General features: G+C 45.9%; 1 protein-coding gene across 1 annotated transcript in view; it reads left to right on the forward strand.

The window, feature by feature from the left end:
• Positions 1-26,502, forward strand: part of TSHR (thyroid stimulating hormone receptor) — a 92,265-nt gene that overhangs the window by 12,603 nt on the left and 53,160 nt on the right. The window contains exon 2 of the mRNA XM_040333814.1: positions 4,689-4,934. Coding sequence (XP_040189748.1) covers positions 4,762-4,934 — 173 coding nt within the window. The 5' untranslated portion in view covers positions 4,689-4,761. The remainder of the gene's footprint in view (positions 1-4,688; positions 4,935-26,502) is intronic.

The following is a 26,502-nucleotide window of genomic DNA, read 5'->3' on the forward strand; positions in this document are numbered from 1 at the left end:
AATTTATGTATGGGCTTCTTCTTCCTACCTGGCTGGGATCCGGACACATACTCACGGTCCCGAGCCCACCCTATTTTGAAGCCTGTTAGAGCCTATGGCCTATGGCTCTAATTAGGTGCTTAAAAAAAAAAACCTGGTTGACCGCTGGTGACCTGAAAGGGGCCTGACTCATGAATGGGGGCGGCCATGGATAGATTCATGCAATGCATATAGAGGGTGGCGAGGAGAGAGGGGCGGCACCCGGGTGCCCCTAATGGAGCTGAAGTGTTAAAGAAGTCAGCAATTGGAGCTGTAAAAAAAAAAAGCAGCTGGGCAATGTTTATCAACAACATTGCTCAGCCGGGAAAAAAACAAAAGGTAAAAAGAAACATTGTATCTTTCTGTCTCATCTACAGATCAAAAGAGTGAACATTAATGGAACTCCCTGCACGCCAATGCAGGGAACACCTGTGTATCCACCACAGGCAAAAACAGCCCTTCGCACTGGTGTGTCCTTAAAGGGTTAGTTCACTGATACCAAAACAACTGCCTATGCAGGTAAAGGGGTGCCGGTAAATAAACACAAACTGCAGCTTTGACTACAGTTGAATAATGCCCTTGCAATAGGTGTAGGCCATTTACGTACCTCCCGATGCCTGTCCAAAAATCTATAATGCTGCGTACAGACGATCGGACATTCCAACATCAAAACCGTGGATTTTTTTCCAAGGATGTTCGCTTAAACTTGTCTTGCATACACACGGTCACACAAATGTTATCGGAAATTCCGAACGTCAAGAACGCGGTCACGTACAACACTACAACAAGCTGAGAAAAATTAAGTTCAATGATTCCGAGCATGCGTCGAATTGATTCCGAAACATGAGTAGGATTTTTGTGCGTCAGAATTGGCTACAGACGATCGGAATTTCCAACGAGAACTTTTTGTTGTCGGAAAAATTGAGAACCAGCTCTCAAACATTTGTTGTCAGAAATTCCGACAGAAAATGTTGGATGGAGCATACACACGGTCAGATTTTTCACAGGAATGAGCTCTTTCTCTGATTCAAACCCCCTTACATGGGTTTTCTCTTCCCTGATGCAGTAGCTCTGAGCTCAGTTGTTGTGAGTTCGCTCCTGTGATGGTGGAGGAGAATGGTAACAACCGGGAGTGTCTTAGCAACGCCCTAGCAACCAGGCAGATTGGAATGAGCTTGCCAACTCTGTACGTTTTTCAGTCAGGCATCAGGAGGTGTGTAAATGGCCTACATCTATAGCAAGGGCATTATTCAACTTTGGTCAAAGCTGCGCAGTTTGCTTTTATACCTTATCTGCATAGACAGTTTTTTGCAAAAGGTAAACTAACCCTTTAAGGTACGTCACTGTGAATGATGCCTTGGCCTCTGCATCGTCTGCATGGTTGCCATGGTGCTGCACATTGGGAAGCCGTTTTATTGGTGGGTTTTATTCGGTCAGCCTTGAGTCATTTATCAGAGATGTGAGTCAGTTCGATATTATCAGTGCAGGCGTAGGATCTACACAGCTCCAGCCTAAGGAGGTGATATCTGGGTGATTGGTGTTTGTCTTGCTGTCACTTTGTTTCTGGTCTGATTGAGGATCAGGATGACTCCGTTTGCATATTCTTGTATGTTGTTTGCATAACATATACAATATTTTACCAAAAGTAATGGGATGCCTGCCTTTACACGCACATGAACTTTAATGGCATCCCTGTCTTAGTCCTTAGGGTTCAATATTGAGTTGGACCACCCTTTGCAGCTATAACAGCTTCATCTCTTCTGGGAAGGCTGTCCACAAGGTTTAGGAGTGTGGGAATGTTTGACCATTTTTCCAGAAGCGCCCCATAGCTGATCGTACGCAGAGGGTGTGCAGCCTTGGGGGGAATTCCTCCGCTGCCTATGATTATCTGTCAACTTTGGCAGCTTCCCGGTGGGATAGCTTAGACGGGTTACAGCTCCTGAGCTCACCATTTTTGTTTGTATAGGCTACTGATCGAGGCTGCCGATTATGTGCAGGGCAGCCATCAGAAATTTTGGGGCCCCTTACAGGGCTTTAGGCCTTCCCCCCCCCCCCCGAGCCTGACCACCAACATTCCCCAGGGCCCCCCCACTGGTCGTCCCACCGAATCCACTCACTGGCATTGTGGAGACTGGAGGGATGGATGGTGCTGGGCGTGGGTGGTGATGCATTGTGGAGACTGGAGGGATGGATGATGCTGGGCGTGGGTGGTGATGCATTGTGGAGACTGGAGGGATGGATGATGCTGGGCGTGGGCGGTGATGCGTTAAGGAGACTGGAGGGATGGATGGTGCTGGGCGTAGGTGGCGATGTGTTGTGGAGACTGGAGGGATGGATGGTGCTGGGAGTGGGTAGGGATGTGTTGTGGAGACTGGAGGGATGGATGGTTCAGGTCCTGGGTGGTGATGCGTTGTGGAGACTGGAGGGATAGATGGTGCTGGGCATGGGTGGCGATGTGTTGTGGAGACTGGAGGGATGGATGGTGCTGAGCGTGGGTGGCGATGCGTTGTGGAGGAATGGTGTAGATGCTGGGAAGATGATTCTGTGAAAATGGATGAGAATGACTCTGGATGGGGATGAGAGTTACATAGTGAAAAGGCTCTCCAAAATGTAACTCTCATCTGCACCCAGAGTCATCCTCATCCATTTTCACAATGGAAATCAATTATACCAGCTTGTCAGCCTCAGGGTGTCCCATTCAAGGAGAAGGAGATAAAAAAAAGTCCCGGCCAATCACAGTGCAAGCAAACCCAGCAGCGGCCACCAGGCTCCACCTCAGCAGTAAATGGACGAGGAGTGAGCGCTGGCCGCGATCACCTGCTGTTGGGAATGTTGCCAGTCTGAAAGATGCCGTTGGCTGGTGCTTGGGTAGCGGGCTTGTCAAATTCCATTACTGTGTTCTGCTGTTGGGGGGAGCGAGCCCTGGCCGGTCGGGCCCCTAGGAACACTCGGGCCCCTTACATGAGTACTGCCTATACCCCCCTCATGGTGTCCCTGATTATGTGACCGCTGTGATAGCCAATGACGTAACTGAACAGACCTTTACACAACCCCGGGTGTAAAGACCCTGTTAAAAGGGACACCGGACTGGGTGACAAGGGGTTAAGTTCTCTGTGTAATGTTAAAATATTGTAGCCATATATTTGATCTAATGGTGGCTCTACATGCTTCAATAAGCCTAGGGTCACTGATGCGATGCGAGAAACGCAACGATCCTTGTGGGTTTCATGCAGCGCATTGAAATCGCTCATGCGATCTGCTGCGGGTGTTAAGTTAATAACAAAGCAGCTCGCAAAACGCAGTGCCATTGCCAGAATCGGATCACATGGGTATTTCCACCATGTAATCTCGTAATTTGATTGAATTCATGACCAAAGCATCTAAGTGCTGCAGATCGAGCCAAAACAAATCTTGAGCTGATCGACTTAATTTGATTGAATCCAATCTACGTCAACTCTAAACCGATCATATGGGAAGTTATGTCTATTTAATTGAAAAAAAAACAAATTGTTACCCCAGCTCCACTGCCAATATAAAAGTCCACAAACTGTGATCCTGTGCTCTAGCCAGGATGTTCAGGGTCCACAGATACAATACCTAAATCTGGAAGGCTGGCAACGCGGATGCTCTTGAATAAAAATACTTTATTAGTTACATAGGTACACGGGTACAGGCTATATGATGACGTGTTTCGGCTAAGTAGCCTTCATCAAAGGATGCTTTGATGAAGGCTTCTTAGCCAAAACGTGTCACTGTATAGCCTGTACCCGTGTACCCATGTAACTAATAATGTACTTTTATTCAAGAGCATCCAAGTTGCCAGACTTCCTGATTTAAAGCGGGGGTTCACCCAAAAAAAATTGTTTTTACATTACATTCAGCCGAGTTGTCAGAATGACAATCGGCTGCTTTTTTTTATTTCATTGCCGTACATAACGTATTTTCACCGCCGCTTCCGGGTATGTAATCTGCGGGACTGGGCGTTCCTAATTGATTGACATCCTTCCGACCGGCGCATACAGTGCGTCACGAGTTGCTGAAAGAAGCCGAACATCGGTGCGCAGGCGCCGTATAGAGCCGACTTGCAGTCCGGCTTCTTTTGGCAACTCGTGACGCGCTGTATGCGCCGGTCAGAAGGATGTCAATCAATTAGGAACGCCCAGTCCCGCAGATTACATACCCGGAAGCGGCGGTGAAAATACGGTATGTACGGCAATGAAATTAAAAAAAAAACAGGCGATTGTCATTCTGACAACTCTGCTGAATGAAATGTTAAAAAAAAAAAACATTTTTGGGTGAACCCCCGCTTTAAGTATCGTATGCCTATTTAATTCTTTGCTAATTTGATTATTTTAATCAAATTGCACATCAATCAGATAATACATTTTAAGTTTTATGGCCACCATTCGATGTTTGCTTGAAGAATAAGAAATGAGCAGCTTATTATTATTATTATTATTATTATAATACAGGATTTATATAGCGCCAACAGTTTGCTCAGCGCTTTACATCAGGGAAGACAGTACAGTCACAATACAATTCAATACAGGAGGGATCAGAGGACCCTGCTCGTTAGAGCTTACAATCTAGCTAATAAGTATAACTGAAAGGCTTCCTAGTGATTATGGATGATATGAACTGCAGAGCTAACACTCCACTGTACCCCACAGGACTGAACCACAGCATATCGTGACTTCTGCCTGCTGGTACCGTGTACTGACCCATGTGAGGTCCGGGATAGCCATGTCCTCTGGTATACCCTGCCTGTCCTGCTGTCTGCTGCCCCTTCTTCTCCTATTACCCCGGGCCGGGGCCAACTGTCCAGACAACTGTAAATGTGAACAGGAGATCAGCTACAGCATTACCTGCAGGAATCGCTCCAGTGTGCCTGAACTGCCAGGGAATACGGAGATATTGTGAGTACCTGTCCTGTATTACCAAATGTGTGCGCTTTATCACAAATCCAAAAAAGCATAAATAGCAGCCACTTAGATCATATAGATATACAGTATATACAGGGCCATTTTTTAATATTGAACTCTGCTTTAAGGCAATCCCTTGGGGCCCCCCAGGTTACCAGAACTAGTGTCCCCTGTATTACTTTTCTAGGGACAAACCCAAATGTGTGATTTTCTTTTACTTTTACATAATGATAATCAGGACAAATTTAAAGAGGAAATAAACCCTGTTTTTTTTCTTAATAAAAAATCCCTGCAAGAGAAAGGCATAATGAGCTAGTATGCTATGCATACTAGCTCATTATGAATGACTTACCTGAGATTGAAGCCCCCAAAGCGCTCCTCGTTCCCCTCCGCACATGCGCCGTAGACATCGATGCAGTCCTTTCTGCAAATATCTCCTTAACCATGTAGGTTGAGGAGATATTTCTTGCACCTACAGGTAAGCCTTAGGCCCCATACACACGATAGAATTTATCCGCGGATACGGTCCAGCGGACCGTTTCCACGGATAAATCCTCTCGAGGATTTCCGCGGATTTCTATGCGCTGGCGTGTACACACCATAGGATCTATCCGCTGAAACCCATTTGCTGGGATTTATCTGCGGATGGATTCTATGGTGTGTACGGGGCCTTAATCTAGGCTTACCTGTAGGTGCAAGTGGTCAGAGAGGGTTTACAACCACTTTAATGGGTGAGTCTCCCTAACATGGGGAAAGACAGCAATAAAAACCTAGTAGGTGTTCTAATTCATCTCCACTTTCTCCAAAACTTAGAAAAAATATTTGCATTTAGTTGTAACCTTATTGCAAGCAAGATTTCACTATTGTTTTCTACTTTTGTTCATATATGGTTATTTATGAATGGAGTCATGCAGAGCTTATAATTTGTACAAAGGAGATGGTCACCACCTTTGTAAGATACACAGTATAACACAAGCACTTTTTGATCTACCAATGGCATGGTGACTAATTATGTTTGGTGAGCAATTTTCCATTTAGTTGAGGTAAGAGCTCCGGACGCATGAACTTCAATGTTTTTTTTCTTTTTTTGAAGCACGTGATTAAAGCCTGAGGGGCAGATCCGCAGAGATCTGCACCCGCGCAGCGTATCAGAGATACGCTACGCCGCCGTACCTTACCTGGCTTTAGTTTGAATCCTTAAAGATTTTGCGCCGTAAGTTACGGCGGCGTAGTCTATCTCTGGCGGCGTAACGGCGCGGAATTCAAATCGGCGATTATGGGGCGTGTTTCATTTAAATGAAGCGCGTCCCCGCGCCGAATGAACTGCGAATGCGCCGTCCCGAAATTTCCCGCCGTGCATTGCGCTAAATGACGTCGCAAGGACGTAATTTTTTTTAACATAGACGTGAATTACGTCCATCCCGATTCACGGACGACTTACGCAAAAAAAAAAAAAAAATTCAAAATAAACGCGGGAACGACGGCCATACTTAACTTGGCAAGTCTAACTATACGCCGCAAAACACCAGCTTTAACTATACGCCGGAAAAAGCCGACTACAGACGACGTAAGAGAATGCGACGGCCGCGCGTACGTTCGTGGATCATCGGAAATAGCTAATTTGCATACTCAACACGGAAAACGACGAGAACTCCATCCAGCGGACACCGAAGTATTGCATCTAAGATCCGAAGGCGTACGAAGCTATACGCCTGTCGGATCTAACCCAGATGCCGTCCTATCTTGGTTTGAGGATTCAAACCAAGGATACGACGCAGGAAATTTGAAAGTACGCCGGCGTATCAGTAGATACGCCGGCGTACTCGCTCTGTGGATCTGCCCCTGAGTCTCTAATTGACTTAAAAAAAGGGTGGGCTCGGGGGGCAGAGGCGACCCACTTGTATGACATTAGCGAGTTAATATTTGCAAATGTCTTCCTGCTTCTCCTCCCGACCAATCATGAAGTGGGTCCTGAGACCAGATTGGCCCGTAGAAAATGGACGGTGGCGATCAGTGACCCCACTGATTGCCACTTACAACTTAATTAGCCTTTTATAAGTGACCAGCACCCAATTTTTCACAGCCCAAAAAAGTCAAGAATCCAACCCTCAGCACACAGAGCCACTTGGGAGTTCTTAAAGCGGAACCTAACTTTGTAAAGTTAAAACTCAACATCCACCCTCTCCCTGGTTTTGATGTTTTCTAAAAAAAAAATTTTTCTTTTGCCCTGCCCCACCGCCGTTCTGGTCAAGGCCAGAAGGACATGTCCCTCTTCCCGAAGCCTCCTGCAGCTCCTCCATGCAACTGCATGATCGAGTACACAGAGAGGTCGGGAGGGAAGGTCGGCAAGAGAGCCCAGGGAGACATCGCTAGCCGACTGCCTGTACCCGGAAGAGGAAGCCAACTAAGGAGGACCAATATGGCAGCTTTACAGCAGATGTCAGATTGGAAAACTCTAGATTTGCTATGTTTAAGCCGTGCACTTTACACGTTCAGTTCCACCCTGCAAGGGCTTAGTAATTGAGATGAGACTTCCCATTGCAAAGAATACCCAATCATATGCTCATTTACTAAGCTCTGGAGCAACTACCCTTTCAGAGAGCAACACCAAAGTGCGCCCTCTGTTTTTCTTTAGTAAATTAACCCTTATGTAGTTTGACCAGAACTCAGAACTACAAGGTAAGGGGGGGGGGGGCATGGGGGTGGGTGTTGGAGTTGAGTATGGCTGTTTCGTAGGCGAGGGATTGCTATGTGTTTTTGGACATTTATTGGAAAATACTTTATTTGTGTAGAGGGTGTACGCTATTATTAAAAATCGATGGCACAATGTGATAAAATCCGTTTCAATGCTGATAAACTTGCATCACTGAACCTCTCCAAAATATCTCAGATTAGGAAGAACAGAATAGGAGCACCTCTTGGGCCCATCCCGGCTCTATAAGACATTATTAGGAACACCTTCATTATAGTTGTCAACCCACAGGAGATCCACATCATGAATACCCACCCAGGTCCCCTGTCCCTACATCTCCCCTCCCACCCGATTGGGTTCATCCGTGGGACACGGCTTCCTTCTTTATCGCAGCCATGTCACATTGTCCCTCTGCCTCTTCTTTATGCCCCCAGCAGAGATGCCGGCTGTGACTTAATTTTTTGTTTTCTCATCGGTTATTAGCGCACTCCATGTACGGAGAAAACACGCATTGAAAGTATCTGAAGAATGTCCTGAGGGCAGACAGCTGGCTGTATGGGACACCATTGTTGTCCCCATTAGGTGGCAGCAGTGAGACCGTTTCATCTTTAAAGTGGAGTTCCACCCATTTTTTTATGTTTGTCTGTGCTGCATGCTCTAATGTCATAGTGTTCAGAATGGACAATTTTTATTTAATTTGTTGCTTGTAAATACCTTTATTTTGTAGTCCTTCTTTACTTCCTCCTCCTTATTTGCCTAGGCTATTTGCAAGGGTTTCTGGGATAGGCATCATGTTTCCCAGTAGTCCTTGCAAACCTGACTGAAACCTATTACATTGCTTGTGCACTGAGCATGTGCGAGAAATGCAAAGCTGAAATCCAGGAAGTCATACAGTCTGGCTTCATGATGCCCACACTTAAGATGGCCACGATCTATTTCTAGATTATAAACGATCTAAATGCTGTAACAACCTAACAAAACGGACCTTAGTTTACAGACTAACTTTACTAGAATACATTAAGCTTGTGTATTACAGGTGTATTTATATTTAAAAAGTGAAATTGTGGGTGGAACTCCCCTTTAAACTGAACCAAGTGGACATTTGGGGCCTGTTCCTAAAAAAGGTCAAAAATAAAAAAATTCTAAATAAAGATATTTTGACCTTTTTTTAAGGGTTAGGGGTTAATTATTTATTATTATATACTATTTATTTATTTATTTATTGTATTTATCTATTTATAATTTATGATTATTTTTATTGATTTGTGTATTTATTGTACATGTATTTATTTTATTATTATTAGTAGTAGTAGTATTTACACCCTAAGGGCCCTTTCACACAGGGCGGATCAGTAATGATCCGCCTCCGTGTGTCCGTACAGCTCAGCGGGGATCCTCCGTAAAAAAATCCCCGCTGAGCCGTCGGCTGACAGGGTGGTCCCCGCCCTGTCTTTCCTCCGCTCTCCCCTATGGGGGGATCGGATGAACACGGACCGTATGTCCGTGTTCACCCGATCCACCAGACGGAAGAAAAATAGGATTTTCTTCCGTCCAAAATATCGGAGCTTTGCGCAGGCGGGTGATTACGGGTGTCAGCGGATGGTCATCCGCTGACACCCGCAATCACATAGGGACCAATGTATGTCCCGTTTTCATCCGCAACGGATGGATGAAAATGCGGACATACGGTCCGCACATGTGAAAGGGGCCAAATGCCGCGTACACACGATTGGAAATTCCGACAAGAAAAGTTTGATTTGAGCTTTTGGTCGGAAATTCCGACCGTGTAGGCTCCATCGGACATTTTCTGTCGGAATTTCCGACAGCAAAAATTTGAGAGCTTGTTCTCAATTTTTCAGACGGGAAAAGTTCTTGTCGGAAATTCCGATCTTCTTCATGCAATTCCAACACGCAAGAAAACCCGCATGTTTGGGAAACAATTTGACGCATGCTCGGAATCATTGAACTTAATTTTTCGTTTTTTTGTTGTAGTGTTGTACGTCACCGCGTTCTTGACAGTCGGAATTTTGTGTGACCGTGTGGCAACACAAGTTTGACGCAAAATTCCATCGGAAAAAAATCCACGGTTTTCTTGTCGGAATTTCCGATCGTGTTTACGCGGCATAACCCTAAAAAAAAAAAATAATAATAAATAACCCCAACCTCTAATCCTAACCCTAACCTAACCTTCACTCTAACACCTTACCCTAAGAAAAAAAAATTAACAATAAACTAATAATAATAATAATAATAATAAAAATAAATTAAAGCTGAAATACCAGGAAAGAAAGTGATGGGAAATACAAAATGTAACAGTTGTCACCAGAGCATAGGCGTGTGCACAGGGCCTGGGCACACCCTAATGACCCTGTGCTGGGCAGATTCTCCTGCTACTTGGCTACCAGAGAAAGGAACTGGGGAATCTCTGTCCTCAGTCCCTAGGCCCCCATGGGTCTCCAAAAAAAAAAAAAAATGTAAAAAATAAAATAATATTGTAAAAAAAAACAGAATATATTGTAAAAAAAAATATAAAATTGTAAAAAAGTAATAATAAAAAAATATTAAAAATAAACTGACACCAGTCTCTGCCCTTTCCACATCGTCCACTGCTCTACCGATACTGTCCATTGCCCTATTGCTTTGGGGTGCACACCCTAATACAATAGGCTGCGCACACCTATGCACCAAAGGTGAAGGAAAACCTACCAATGGGGACACCTGTTCCTGTGACAACTCCTCTCTAAGCTGGGAATTCTGGGCCAGATCCACAAAGATCCGGCGTAACGTAAAATTTTCCATTTAAGTTACACTGCCTTAAAATTTCTACTTAAGTGCCCGATCCACAAAGCACTTACCTAGAAATTTTCGGCTGTGTAACTTAAATTCCGCCGGCGCAAGGCGTTCCTCTTCAAATGGGGGTGATTCCCATTTAAATTAGGCGCGCTCCCGCGCCGGCCGTACTGCGCATGCTCGTGACGTCATTTTCCCGACGTGCATAGCGCGAAATTACGTTACGCCGAGCTTTGTGGATCGCGTCGGGTCAATAAAGTTGCGTCGGGAAAAAAAAAAGATACGCCGAAAAAAACAAATGTAAAACAAAAAAAAAAAACGCGTCGCTGGACAGAAGGGTCTACTTTTACAAGGTGTAAACAGTTTACACTTTGTAAAAGCAGCCCTAATTTTACACATGCAACTTAATACTTACGGAGAAAAAACGAAGCTGAAAAGCTTTGTGGATCTCCGTAAGTGCTAATTTGCATACCTGAAGCGGCATTTCGTCGCGAAATGCCCCCAGCGGCGGATGCGGTACTGCATCCTAAGATCCGGCAGTGTAAGTCCCTTACACATGTCGGATCTTCTGCCTAACTATGGGAAACTGATTCTGTGGATCAGTTCCAAAGATAGAAACAGGGATACGCAGGCGAAACAGCAGATCCGCCTGCGTATCTCTTTTGAGGATCTGGCCCTCTGTTCATTTTGGAGAGATTTCCTCTCATTTCCTGTCGCATGTCCAGCACAGGAAGTAAAGAGAAATCTCCCATTGGGACAAAGGCAGCAAAAACATAACCTAAAGGGATTTAACCCTTTCCTACGCTAAAACTAAATAAAACTCACCGGCTAGATTTGTACATTTAAAGCAAAAACCCCAGCCAAAAATAACAAGATAAAATTGAATAGCTCATTAAATGATGAAATAAAAAAAAAATTCTTTATTGCGATAATCATGGGATTTCCCCTGCAGTACCTCTCTTCTGCCATAAGATGTCCTCAGTCTGATGGTCAGCAGCATTCAACCCATGTATTCTGAGCCCAGGTGATCCCGGACATGCTTCCAGCCTGTGATTGGACAGTAAGGCCCCATGTACACGGGATGCTGCTAAACGTACGTTCAGAGGCAGTTGGACGCCTTTTTTCAACTGCCCCTGACCTCATTCAATGTTATCCTATATGACCATGTACACAATCTCATTTATTGCTGTTTTTAGGCATTCGCGTTTAAATGGGTTCAGACGCCAAAGATTTCTGCGTTTCAGAAGCAAAACGCGACTAAATGTGAACGCGGTAATCCGGGTTTAGCAGCGTTTCGTTTATAGGCGTTTTTTTGTTTTAGGCCATTTAAAAAATATATATATATTTATATATATATATATATATATATATATATATATATATAAATATATATCTATATATCTATTTTTTTTTTAAACGTGGCAAAATGCAGCAAAACGCCGCTAAACGCGGCATTTAAGCGCGGCAAACCGGACGTTTTAAATGTGGGTTACTATCTGTCAAGTTAAATCGTTCAGGAGCAGTTGTAAAACGTCCCGTGTACATGAAGCCTGAAAGGATCACTAAAGATATATATATATATATATATATATATATATATATATATATATATATATATATATATTATTTATTTTTTTAAATAACAAACATGTTATACTTACCTCCACTGTGCAGCTCGTTTTGCACAGAGTGGCCCCGAACCTGGTCTTCTGGGGTCCCTCGGCGGCTGTCTGGCCCCCCCCCCCCCCCCCGCAAGGATTCAACACCTTCATGCAAGCGTGGTGTTGAGTTCTTGCGGGCGCGCTCCCGAGATACAGCCGGCGGCCATAGCCGCTCACTGTATCACTCTGCCCCGCCCCCCCGGCGTGCCGCGTCATTTGATGTGATTCACAGCAGCGCAAGCCAATGGCTGCGCTGCTTTCAATCCATCCACTGTAACCAATCAACGGCCAGGCTGAGCGGCGAAGAGGATGTCGGGGGCGAGCGCGGGACTTTTGAGGGGTCAGGTAAGTATAACGGGGGGCTGGTGGGGGCCAGTATTGTCGGATGTTGTTTCACCTTAATGCATAGAATGCATTAAAGCGGGAGTTCACCCAATTATGTTTTTTTTTTCTCTTTTCCCCTTAGATGGATGCTCGTTTTGTCTAGGGGAATCGGCTAGTTGTTTTAAAATATGAGCTGTACTTTCCGTTTTCGAGATGCATCTTCTCCGTCGCTTCCGGGTATGGGTCTTCGGGACTGGGCGTTCCTTCTTGATTGACAGTCTTCTGAGAGGCTTCCGACGGTCGCATCCATCGCGTCACTAGTAGCCGAAAGAAGCCTAATGTCGGTGCTGCTCTATACGGCGCCTGCTCACCGACGTTCGGCTTCTTTCGGAAAATCGTGACGCGATGGATGCGACCGTCGGAAGCCTCTCGGAAGACTGTCAATCAAAATAGGAACGCCCACTCCCGCAGCCCATACCCGGAAGCGGCGGAGAAGATGCATCTCGTAAACGGTAAGTACAGCTCATATTTTAAAACAACTAGCCGATTCCCCTAGACAAAACGAGCCTCAATCTAAGGGGAAAAAGTGTTATTGTGCGGGTGAACCCCCGCTTTAAGGTGAAAGAAACGTTTACCTTTACAACCCCTTTAAATGGCTTGCATCCATTTAGTGATATGATAATGATTGTAGAGCTGCATTCATTTGTGCCTTTTATACCAAAATGTTCCTGTGTGAGAAGCATCAGGTGAGAGTTCAGATTTCCAGAGAACGCTGCCTGGTAGTTTTGCAACAGAAAACCTGAATTTATTCAGGATCACCGCGAGTGCCGCCACTTCCCAAGGAATCAGAGGAATGCAGCTTCCATCTGAGGCTTCTCACACTGACATCTTGCTGTGTGACAGGTTCAGCTTATAAAATAATCAGTTTCACATTACTTCCGTGCCTACAAAGTAATGGATGGTTCTTTATTATTCTCCCGGAGTGTAGCTGTGGATAAAGGGCCTTTTATTGATAAATTGTTATAGCCTAAAAAAAGGAAATGGCTTTGGATGGTTTGCCCCCGGCGTAGCGCGGCGGTGATGGGCTGCCGCTAATTGCAGTTTATTTGAAGAGCAGAGCGATTCTACCTGTTGTCATTATTGGAAACGTGGGAAATATCTGTGGCTGTGGGGGCCTTGCCTTCTCCGCGGAGAGTCGCGTTTAATCTCTGGGGTGTTTATTTAAGTCTGTCAGGGCGCCCCCTGAGTTGGCTGCATGGCTGGATGAGCGGTGTGCCTGCGCCGGCCCCAGCGCTCAATGCGTCCTTTGTGAGACTGCCGCGTGTTTTTCACAATTTCCTTCTCCCGGTAACGGCTCAATCACCGGCTCTTTCCATCGGCTCTGTCAGTGATGATCCGCTCTGACATATGGATCTCATTTCACATTCTCTAATTCTACATAAAGATTGTTCTCCCCCTCCATGTCTACCATAGACCTGGGATCTGTTACATTGTTATCCCCATCCATGTTTAACCTCAACCATGAGATCTGTTACATTCATAGGTGTGTGCAGCCTATTGCATTAGGGTGTGCACCCCAAAGCTCAAACACATGTGTGTGTGTGTATATATACATATAGGGCAGTAGGGCAATGGACAGTGTCAGACAGAGGTTGGTGTCAGTGGAGCAGTGGATGGTGTCAGAAGGGCAGAGATTGATGTCAGTAGTTTATTTTAAAATATATATTTTAATATCACTTTATCATTTATTACTATTTTTTTTATATTTTTTTTAGGTGCACCATTGGTGGGCCTTTGTGAAATATCAGGGGTCGAAACAGACCCCTGATTTCTCACTTTCCAGATAGAGAAAGGGACTGAGGACAGAGATTGCCCAGTCCCTTTCTCTGCAGCCAAGCAGAAGGGTAAATTTGCCTAGTACAGGGTCATTAGCGTGTGCCCAGGCACACCTGGCACACCCTGTGCACACACCTATGGTTACATTGTTTTCCTCCTTTCATGTCTGCCCTAGACCCTGGAAATGTGTTACACTGTTATCCTCCCCCCATGTCTATCTTAGACCCCATGATCTGTTACATTGTAATCCCCCCTCTGTGTCTATCCTAGACACAGGGGGGCAGATTCACATAGAGATACGATGGCGTATCTCCTGATACGCCGTCGTATCTCTGAGTTCCGTCGGTCGGATCTATGCGCCTGATTCATAGAATCAGGTTCCGCATAGATCTCTCTAAGATCCGACAGGTGTAAGTGACTTACACCGTCGGATCTTAGGCTGCAATCTCCCGCTGGCCGCTAGGTGGCGCTTCTGTTTGTATACGTGACGAATATGCAAATGAGGAGATCCGCCGATTCAGAAACGAACGCCCGTCGCTTTTTTTTACGTCGTTTGCGTTCGGCTTTTACCGGCGGATAGTTACCCCTGCTATATGCGGCGTATCCTATGTTGAGTATGGCCGTCGTTCCCGCGCCGAGTTTTGAATTTTTTACATTGTTTGCGTAAGTCGGTCGCGAATACGGATGGATGCAATTTACATTCCCGTCGAAACCAATGACGTCCTAGCGACGTCATTTGGAGCAATGCACACTGGGAAATTTAGCCGGCGGCGCATGCGCAGTACGATCGGCGCGAGGACGCGCCTGATTTAAATAGTAAACTCCCCCTAGCCGCGGAATTTGAATTCCGCCGGGGGATTTACGATCCGCCGGCGCAACTTTCGAGGCAAGTGCTTTCTGAATACAGCACTTGCCTCAAAAACTTGCGCTGGCGGATCGTAAATAAGATAGATTACGCGGATCTAAAGATCCGCTGATCTATCTGAATCTGCCCCAGGGATCTGTTACATTGTTATCCTTCCTCCATATCTATCCTAGATCCTGGGACCTGTTATAATATTATCTTCCATAGGGCTCGGTTCACATGTATGCGTATTGGATTCGTTTTTTTGAAAACTGAAATTTTTATTGGATTTTAACATTTACAACAGAAAGAAACATTGTTATAGAAAGCGTTTATCCGGCAAGATGTCTACATACAATGTTGCCTATTGTAGAACTTGGTTGAGGCACGTAAAACAGATAATCAAAAAAAAAAGTTTAAAATATACGTCAACATCCAAGCAATTGAGTGAAGTTCAGAGCTTCTGTATTACAACATAGTTTAGGCTGGAACCAGTGCGTGTCTCTGATCCTGGGGCCAGATTCAGAAAGAGATACAACGGTGTATCTCCTGATACGCCGTCGTATCTCTGAGTTCTGCCGGTCGTATCTATGCGACTGATTCATAGAATCAGGTTCCGCATAGATCTCCCTAAGATCCGCCAGGTGTAAGCGTCGGATCTTAGGCTGCAATTCCAGGCCGGCCGCTAGGTGGCGTTTCGTTTTTTTTACGCGACGAATATGCAAATGAGGAGTTACGCCGATTCAGAAACGAACGACCGCCCGGCGCTTTTTTTTTTTACGGCGTTTGCGTTCGGCTTTTTCCGGCGTATAGTTACCCCTGGGTCTATGAGACGCAGCCAATGTTAAGTATGGCCGTCGTTCCCGCGCCGAGTTTTGAAATTTTTACGTCGTTTGCGTAAGTCGTTCACAAATACGGATGGACGTAATTTACGTTCACGACGAAAGCAATGACGTCCTTGCGACTTCATTTAGAGCAATGCACACTGGGAGATTTTACGGACGGCGCATGCGCCGTTCAAGTAAAACATCAAAAACGCGGGGTCAAGGGAAATGTAAATAAAACACGCCCCCTACATCCCCATTTGAATTACGAGGCCTTACGCCGCAACACATACGCTACGCCGCTCTAACTAAGGGCGCAAGTTCTTTGTGAATAAAGAACTTGCGCCCAAAGTTAGAGCGGCGGAACGTATCGGAGATACGTTACGCGAGCCGGACAGATACGCCAATGTATCTGAATCCGGCCCCTGGAGTGCAATTCAGACAAAGAGGGATATTCCCTCCTTTTCCATTTCAGGGCTATTAAACATCGGCCAGCCGTTAGCAGCTGGGCCATGAGTTTTTTTTAGAGAATTTAGAGAAAGAAGGAGGTGGGAGGCCCAAAAGGAAAATGTTATGCCGCACACACACGGTCGTTTTTCGGCATGAAAAAAAATGATATTTTTCAGCATGTCCAAAAAACGAAGTTTTTCCAACTTCATCATTAAAAACGATGTTGCCCACACACCATCGTTTTTGAAAAATGATGAACAAAGCGCGGTGACGTACAACACGTACTACGGCACTCTGAAGGGGAAGTTCTATTCGCCTTTGGGCTGCTGTTAGCTGATTCCGTGTTAGTAAAAGACGATTCGCGTTTTTTTGTCTGTTACAGCGTGATGAATGTGCTTACTCCATTAAGAATGGTAGTTTTACCACAACGAGCGCTCCCGTCTCATAACTCGCTTCTGGGCATGCGCGGGTTTAAAACGTCATTTTTGCCCACACACGATCATTTTTTACAACCCGAAAAACGACATTTTAAAAAAACTACATTAAAAAAATGCAGCATGTTCGATTTTTTTTTGTTGTTTTTCAGAAGTCGAAAAACGATGTGAAGCCCGCACACGATGATTTTAAATGACGTTTTTAAAAATGTCATTTTTTTTCATGCCGAAAAACGACCGTGTGTACGCGGCATTAGGGTTTACTGGCACCCAGGATCCGAAGATGGAATGGAGGAGGGAGTGTATTGTCTGCCAGTAGGGAACTATCAATGGGCAGGTCAAATAGGTATGATATAGTGTCCCTACATCCTTCCAACAGCACCAACAGCGGCGATCAAAGAGGGGTATATAGAGTGGAGTAGGTCAGGGGTTTGGTACGAGTGGAGCAAGATCTTGTACTGTTTTTCCTTGTAGAGCGTACAGATAGAGCTCCTAGAGGCTTGCGACCAAATAAGCTGCCATGTCTTCAAGGGTATATCCTCATCCAAGGTCTACTCCCACTTGCGCATGTAGGCATGCTGGGGTCCGGTTGGTGACATATCCATAGTCAGGAGCTGATAAGTGCGCAAAAGTGTACCTTTAGGGAATGAGCCCTCTAAACAGATTTTCTCAAATTCAGTTAGGGGGGAGAATTGAAGGTTTGGTACCAGAGCTTGTGCAAAGTGACGGATTTGTAGGTAGCTAAAAAAGGCATGTCTGGGCAAGTCAAAGGCGTCTTTCAGGTCCTGGAAGGACCGCAGTGTTCTGGTTCTAGTATCCACCAATTGGCCGTAACGAAATAAGGCCCTATCCATCCAATAGTGGGACATCTGCGAGGTCAGGCTATCCGGGACATTGGGTGTAAACAGAAATGAGGTGACCAGAGAGGCAGTGGAGGTGAGCGGATACAATGATTTAGCACGCCGCCATAGCGTTCGCAAGAGCACCATTGGCCCTAGCAGTTGTGACCCACCAAGCGGTACGTTTGTGCTTGGGGTGATGGTTTGTCCCAGAATGGGTGGTGGTGTCCATGCCGTCCTAGAGTTTGTCTTTCGGTTTGCGTGAAGCAGTGTCATGGACATGCAATAATGTCTGGCAGCTTACCTTCTTCTCATGTCTCCATCAGAGGCCTGACTCTCTTCTGGCTGCCTTTTTATCACCTCTCCTTCCTGTATGGCCCCACCCCAGGACAACCTAGGAAGTCTATATTAACTGTTGCACTGCAGGTCTACTTTGCTGTTCAACCGTGTTGTTAGCTTAGGCTTCTTTCACACTATGGATTGTATGTCCGTTTTATAATATCCGTTTTACACCTATTAACGGACGTTTATTAACGGATTTAATAACGGATACATACGGATAAATATTTTACCATTCTTCCTTTATTGAAAACGGATAATGTTTATCCGTATATATCCGTATACATCCGTTATATCATTCCTTTCTAACGTCCGTTAATAAAAAACATTTCACCCTTTCTTGAAGTCCAGCTCCAGAAGTCGTATGGATATTCAGGGGAACCCCGCCGTCAATTTAAAACAAAAATGACGTGCGGTTCCCGGTAAATATCCATAACCAGACCCTTCAGGTCTGGTATGGATATTCAGGGGAACCCCGCCGTCAATTTAAAACAAAAGTGACGTGCGGTTCCCGGTAAATATCCATAACCAGACCCTTCAGGTCTGGTATGGATATTCAGGGGAACCCCGCCGTCAATTTAAAACAAAAATGACGTGCGGTTCCCCCTAAATATCCATAACCAGACCCATTATCCAAGCACGTTGACCTGGCCGGCCGCAGAAAAGAGGGGGGGACAGAGTGCGGCCCCCCCTCTCTCCTGAACCGCACCAGGCCACATGCCCTCAACATGGGGAGGATGTCCCCATGTTGATGGGGACAAGGGTCTCATCCCCACAACCCTTGCCCGGTGGTTGTGGGGGTATGCGGGCGGGAGGTTTATCAGAATCTGGAAGACCCCTTTAACAAAGGGGACCCCCAGATCCTGACCCCCCCCCTGTGTGAAATGGTAATGGGGTACACTGTACCTATACCATTTCACGAAGGAAGTAAAAAGTATTGTAAAAAAAACACACTGACACAAAAGAATAAAGTCCTTTATTAAAAAAAAAAAAAAAAAAACTCCAGCGCTGAAAAATCCACTCGTTCCCGGCTTCCTGCGTTGTCCTGATCCAGCGACGGGTGCGGGTGATCTCCCGCGATGAAAAGATCCAGCGTCGGGTGATCTCCGCTCCGGCGATGTGAAGATCCATCCATCCGGCGCAGCAGCATCCCGGACCTCCTCTCACCGCTGGGCACAGCCCAGCGAATGAGCGGCTGAAGCTGTGACATTTCTTATATAGAGGAGGCAGAGCCACCCGTCACGTGACCCTGCCCCCTCTGACGTACCTCTACTACGTCACTGGGGAAGACCAAGAAGAGGAAAGACCTTTCCTCTTCTTGGTCTTCCCCAGTGATGTAGCAGAGGTACGTCAGAGGGGGCAGGGTCACGTGACGGGTGGCTCTGCCTCCTCTATATAAGAAATGTCACAGCTTCAGCCGCTCATTCGCTGGGCTGTGCCCAGCGGTGAGAGGAGGTCCGGGATGCTGCTGCGCCGGATGGATGGATCTTCACATCGCCGGAGCGGAGATCACCCGACGCTGGATCTTCTCATCGCGGGAGATCACCCGCACCCGTCGCTGGATCAGGACAACGCAGGAAGCCGGGAACGAGTGGATTTTTCAGCGCTGGAGTTTTTTTTTTTTTTTTTAATAAAGGACTTTATTCTTTTGTGTCAGTGTGTTTTTTTTTACAATACTTTTTACTTCCTTCATGAAATGGTAGAGGTACAGTGTACCCCATTACCATTTCACACAGGGGGGGGGGGTCAGGATCTGGGGGTCCCCTTTGTTAAAGGGGTCTTCCAGATTCTGATAAACCTCATGCCCGCAGACCCCCACAACCACCGGGCAAGGGTTGTGGGCATGAGACCCTTGTCCCCATCAACATGGGGACATCCTCCCCATGTTGAGGGCATGTGGCCTGGTGCGGTTCAGGAGAGAGGGGGGGCCACACTCTGTCCCCCCCTCTTTTCTGCGGCCGGCCAGGTCAACGTGCTCGGATAATGGGTCTGGTTATGGATATTTAGGGGGAACCGCACGTCATTTTTGTTTTAAATTGACGGCGGGGTTCCCCTGAATATCCATACCAGACCTGAAGGGTCTGGTTATGGATATTTACCGGGAACCGCACGTCACTTTTGTTTTAAATTGACGGCGGGGTTCCCCTGAATATCCATACCAGACCTGAAGGGTCTGGTTATGGATATTTACCGGGAACCGCACGTCATTTTTGTTTTAAATTGACAGCGGGGTTCCCCTGAATATCCATGCTCAGTAAAATTAACGTCCGTTAACATAACGGACATTTACGGAGACATTTACTAACGTCCATGTGCCATAGACTTCAATGTTAAAATATAACGGACGTTAATATATCCGTTACTTGCAACGGACAAAAAATTGACAAAAAATAGTGCAAGACCCGTCACATATTCCGTTATAACTAACGTCCGTATGTTATAACGGACTATTACGGATCTTTACGGAACATAAAAAAATCCCATAGACTTTAATGATATTTTATAAAGGACGTATAACTTCCGTTTTTTAACATTATCTGACGGATTTTAAAACGGATTATTAAAACGGATTTATTTTGTAGTGTGAAAAGGGCCTTAAGTTCCTGTCTGCAGTGTGCTACATTTACCTTCCTGTGTACCGTTTTTGGCTCGTCCCAGACTTCTCCTGTTTGCCTGTGACCCTGACCTTTTGCCTGTACCTCGGTTACCCTTGTCTGCCTGTTGCCCTGACCTCGGCTTACCCATCACTATCGCTTGTCCTGGTTGTCCTGGTTGCTGCTTCCCCTCTCTCCCTGCGGAGCGTGACCTAGGGGATTCCAGGGGTCGCGACCTGGATCCAGCTGCGGCGAAGGCCATCCTCACCACTAGAGGCTCTGGTGAACACAAAGCTGGGTCTTAGACTCCGCGCCCTGGGGAATCTTGGGTTCACGCTTCCTCTCTGATTGCAGCTGTCGGCTATAGGGTTCACTACCCTGTGGTGCATCCCTGACCCCAACGGGGTGCACTTGTCACCTGGCCACAGGTGACCTGACAAGCAGAAGAAGTTATGTTTTGGATCCATTAAGTTTAAGATGGCTCTCCGTCATCCAGTTGTCTATCAATGTGAGGCATTGTTCTAGTCCGTGATATTGTTGTTTTTTTTGTTGCTGATGCGAAAGTAAAGTTGAGTGTCGTCAGCGTAAGAATGGTAGAGTAGGTCCTGTTTACTGATGATTTTGAGGAGCGGACGGAGTTATATGATGAAGAGTACTGGCGACATGGGTGATCTTTGAGGGACTCCGCATGAAATTATACGTGCTTCCGAAGTGAAGGCTCCTAGTTTCACTGTCTGGGATCGATTCTCCAGGTACGATGCGAACCAGGGTAGATCCGCGTCTGCTACTCCGGCTACTTCTGTGAGGCGAGTTAGCAACATTTTGTGGTCTACTGTGTCAAAAGCAGCACTGAGGTCCAGCATTACCAGTAAACACGATTCTCCGTCGTCTGCTGCTTCAAGGGCTTCATCCCATATTTTGAGAAGTGCCGTTTCCATCCCGTGACCTGGGTGGAAACCTGATTGTAGTGGGTCCAGTAGTTTGTGGGTGTCTAAATGGATTTGTAGCTGTTGTACTACTGCTTTTTCAATGATCTTGGAGAAGACGTTAAGGCTAGTTACAGGTCGGCGATGGTTTGGGTCTTTGGGGTCGAGGTTAGGTTTCTTGAGGAGGGGTTTGATTATACCTTGCTTGAGTTCCTCTACCCCAAACTTGCTCATCCATGTCTTTATGGACCTTGCTTTGCACTGGTCCAAATTATAGGGTGGAGGGGGATTATGGTGTGGGGTTGTTTTTCAGGGGTTGGGTTTGGCCCCTTAGTTCCAGTGAAGGGAACTCTTAAGGCATCAGCATACCAAGACATTTTGGACAATTTCAAGCTCTTAACTTTGTAGGAACAGTTTGGGGATGTTTTCCTGTTCCAACATGACTGCGCACCAGTGTACAAAGCAAGGTCCATAAAGACATAGATGAGCGAGCTTGGGGTGGAGGAACTTGACTGGCCTGCACAGAGTCTTGACCTCAACCCAATAGAACACCTTTGGAATGAATTAAAGCAGAGACTCTGACCTCACAAATGCTCTTCTGGAAGAATGGTCAAACATTCCCATAAACACACTCCTAAATCTCGTGGACAGCCTTCCCAGAAGAGTTGAAGCTGTTATAGCTGCAAAGGGTTGGCCAACTCAATACTGAACCCTACAGACAAAGACTGGGATGCCATTAAAGTTCATGTGCGTGTAAAGGCAGGTGTCACAATAATATAGTGTATTACAGTGAAAATGTCCGTGCCTGGAGTTCAGCTTTAAACATGTGCTTCCCTTTGCTCTGCCTGCAGCTACACAGTTGCTGGTATTTTCTAAAGTGTGCGGTTCTTCTTTGTGCTCGCACTTAGCGCACGTACTGGCTGTTTTTCTGCATTTTTACCTGGAGTCGGCACTCTGTTTTCCTAGCTGGAGAGCTGGCAGCAGCAACAAAAGAGAACATACAAAGGCTTTTCTTCCCTCTGCACAACAAAATCAGTGTTTTTTCATCCTTGGCAGGAAACGCGATCTATGGCTATTATTGGACTTTTTATTTTCCAGAGCTTTACCCGATTGAGTTAACTCCTCAGGCCCTGTGACTCTATAGACCTCCGGCTTTTCTAGCCCTTTTTCCGCAGCTAAATACTGCCGGACAAATCTGTCTCGGGTCGCCAGCACTGGAAGACACACGCATACTAAGGTTGAGAAAGGTCCTCAACCTTAGTGAGATCAGGGCCAGGCAAGTTCTTCCAAAACTTTCCATGCCCCAGCAGTAAGAAAAAGTTTATAATCATAAAGTACAAGAATTCTAAATACCGCATATACTTGAGTATAAGCCGACCCGAATATAAGCCGAGGCACCTAATTTTACCACAAAAAAACTGGGAAAATGTATTGACTTGAGTATAAGCCTAGGGTGTCCATCTGCATGCCTCACTGTGTCCATGTGCATGCCTCACTGTGCCCATGCCTCACTGTGCCCATGCCTCATTGTGTCCATGACTAGACTGACGTTTAACATGGGAGTCTATGAAAGGGGTGCCTGGCTTTGAAAAATTGGTGCTCCCCAGCCGTAGGTCCCCCAGACAACATATTTTGCACACATGTAGAGGAGAAATGGGGCTACATGTGTGCCAAGTTCCTGGGTCCAGGAGACCTACGACCAGCCGGTACCAGGTCCCCAAAATCTGGGAGATCAGGCGCAAAAAGGTGACTCGGGTATAAGCCAGGGGGGGGGGGCATTTTCAGCACAAAATGTGCTGAAAGACTCAGCTTATACTCGAGTATATACGGTATGTAAAGGAGTAATCAATGGGATTGTAGCCCCCCAGAGAAGAATAGCCCCCCAAAACATTGATTTCATTGGAATTGTGGCCACCGGTGGTAGGATAGCCCCCAAATCATTGGTGTCACTTGTATCATAGCCCTCAGTAAAGAATAACACCTGACTTCATCAGTGTCAGAGGGATTGTGGCCCCCTGAGGAGGCTATCCCTTTAATTTATTGGTGTTAATGGGACTGTGGCCCCTAGGGAGGAATAGCTCTGCAAGTATTTAGTATCAGTGAGATCAAGGCTCCTAGGGGAGGATAGTCCCTTGATTAATTGGTGTCATTGTCATAGTGGCTCCCAGGGAGGAATAGCTTCAAAATAATGTCAGTGTCAAATCGCATGCCAAATCGGCAGCTATTGCCGGCAATGGTACCGTCCGAATTGGTGCGGCGCCGCCCCGATTCCCAAAAGTAGTTCCCGCACAGATGTCTCTGAAATCATCCCCCAAAGTCGGACTGGCATGCGGGAATGAAATTGTTCAGCTGAACTCACCCGATTCCATTCCCGCTGTCAGTGTGAACCTGGGCAAATGCAAGCTGGCTGCAATTATAAGTGAGAGCCCCACCCAGCGGGGGTTCCCCCGATTAGCTGCAAAACTGTCTGCAAAAGTCAGCAGCCTCACATTGCTAAACCCGGCCATAGAGATTGGAACCATGAATGGGCAGGCTGATTGTACTCGGATTTTAACTAATATAGCCACTAGCAGTAATCACTATATTCTCGTTGTGTGGATGGGACCCCCCCACCGGGAGGTTGGTTGCAGGAAAGAGAATCGCTCTGTATATGGCAGGCTTAATTACAGAAACTCCTGCTGGGGTTCTCGCATACAGTCACAGCCAGGGTGCATTCGCAAGTGTAAATGCACCCTTATGGTCCATGACACCGCATCAGTGGTACAGAGAGCCAAGACACGGGATTGTCTCTGCAAATCCTGGACTGCTGGAATCTATGCACTGGATTTCTGGAAGGATCTACATTTTTTAATTTGCACTTGTTCAACAGATATATATATATATATATATATATATATATATATATAAAAAAAAACACACTATCAGTGCCGTTTCAAACTGCTTGCATATAAACCAGAACAAATTTGTATAGAAAACTAGAAATTTATTAATATGAAATATCATAAAATCAGACAGACGTAAAATCAAAATTTAGAAATTAGGTCAGTAACTGGTACTACAAGGGTAATGACAACAAATATACAATCTTATTATACACAAACTTCGTTTGAGAAGCACAGTTATAGGTACAATGTTGAGTTGTATATCCCATGTAGTATTCCGGAGGTTAATGGAGGGCTTGCTCTACATGTTACGCGCTTAGCGCTTCCTCAGGTTCATAAGATATTGCATAAAGTAGGCCGCATTGGGAATAGGCAAGCGACGATCGTGTGTTAACCCCACAGTGGCTGGGTATACAAAAAGTATTGATCCAGCCTAACGTGGGGGTATTATCAAAAACACGGGATTATAAAAATATAATGGTAATCGGAGCGTCAATTGCTGGTAAGCAATGAGAATTCAAATCCAGGGGTGCACACACGCGGTAGTTCAAGGCTGAGTATACTAGGCTAGGTGCAGGTGGATAAACAGGTAAGTCTAACAGGGCAGTCTGTGAATCCTCAGTTAATAAAGCAGAGGATATTGTATGGGACTGCCAAGACAGGATCCTGCAGCCCAGTTAGCAAACGAATCCTCGTGTGTCCCTGATGGTAACGATAACGCCGATATAAGTATCGGCGTTACCGTTAATAAATTTCTAGTTTTCTATACAAATTTGTACTGTGTGCCCTCAAAGCCCAACTCAATAGCTTCCCACATAAATTCTCGTTATATTGGGGCGTTGGCACACCACTTATAGGTGCATTCGCGGTATCACCCTGCGATATATGCACGGTAAAATAGGCCCTTTCTTTTCATATAAACCAGAACACCTTTTGCCGCGTACACACGCTCTGAATTTCCGACAACAAATGTTTGATGGGAGCTTTTGGTCGTAAATTCCGAGCTGGTTCTCAAATTTTCCGACAACAAATTCCGTTCTCGTAAATTCCGATCGTGTGTGGACAAGTCCGGAACAAAAAAAATTCCACGCATGCTCTGAATCAAGTACGAGACGGAAGCGCTCGGTCTGGTAAAACTAGCGTTCATAATGGAGATAGAACATTCGTCGCGCTGTAACAGGCTGAAAGGCATAAGGCTGAAAAGCGCAAATCGTCTCTCACCAAACTTCTACTAACACGACTGGTATTGAACTTCCCTTTTCTAGCGCCGTCGTACGTGTTGTACGTCACCGCGTTCTTGAGGTTCGGAATTTCCGACAACATTTGTGTGACCGTGAGTATGCAAGACAAGTTTGAGCCAACGTCCTTCGGAAATGTATCCATGGTTTTGTTGTCGGAATGTCCGATCGTCTGTACATGGCATTAGTGTGCAGGAAGCTGTCCATTTTGGCTGTAGTGAGCCACGGTGAGTGGGCAGTGTGATGCCCATTTCATCACATTATACAGTTCCCCTTTTTTTCTTTTTGTTATCAACTTTATTTAAAGTGCACAAAGTGACACTTTATTCATGTCACCACACAGCAGCGTGGTGCATTGCACTGCTGTGTGGTGGAACGCAGCGCCATCCAGTGCACTACGATAAAATGCAGCATATCTGCACCTCCAGGCTCTGATGCAATGTGAACAGGGCACATAGAAAACATTTGTTTTCTATGTGCCCAAGCAGTGACTGGTCTATTTAATGGACCAAAAGGAAAAGCAAATTAGAGTAGCGCCTGTGTACTTTCAGTCCAGGTGCTATCTTAAATTTAGAGGGGGATGAGAGAGTTAGTTAACTCTCATCCAGGTAATTTGTGTAAATTAAGCCTCTGTTCTAACTGGACTCTATTGTGTGTTCATTCTGTGTTCCTGAGGTGCTTTTCCACCCCGGGGCGGCAGGTGGCAGCAGTGGAGTTCAATCTGGAGCGCCTCTTGGCAGCAACCAATCAGGAGGGGTTTTCCCTCGTGGGGCATGCTGGGGGAGGGTACTTCTTGAGCGGACGCCATTTTTGGGGTCTTCTGATTCTTGTTCCGGGTGCGGCACCCACCTTCAGGGTGTGCGTACATCACGGCCCCCGGCGATATGGC

The sequence above is a fragment of the Rana temporaria genome, chromosome 13 (genome assembly GCF_905171775.1).
Source record: "Rana temporaria chromosome 13, aRanTem1.1, whole genome shotgun sequence".
NCBI classification, from domain to species: domain Eukaryota; kingdom Metazoa; phylum Chordata; class Amphibia; order Anura; family Ranidae; genus Rana; species Rana temporaria.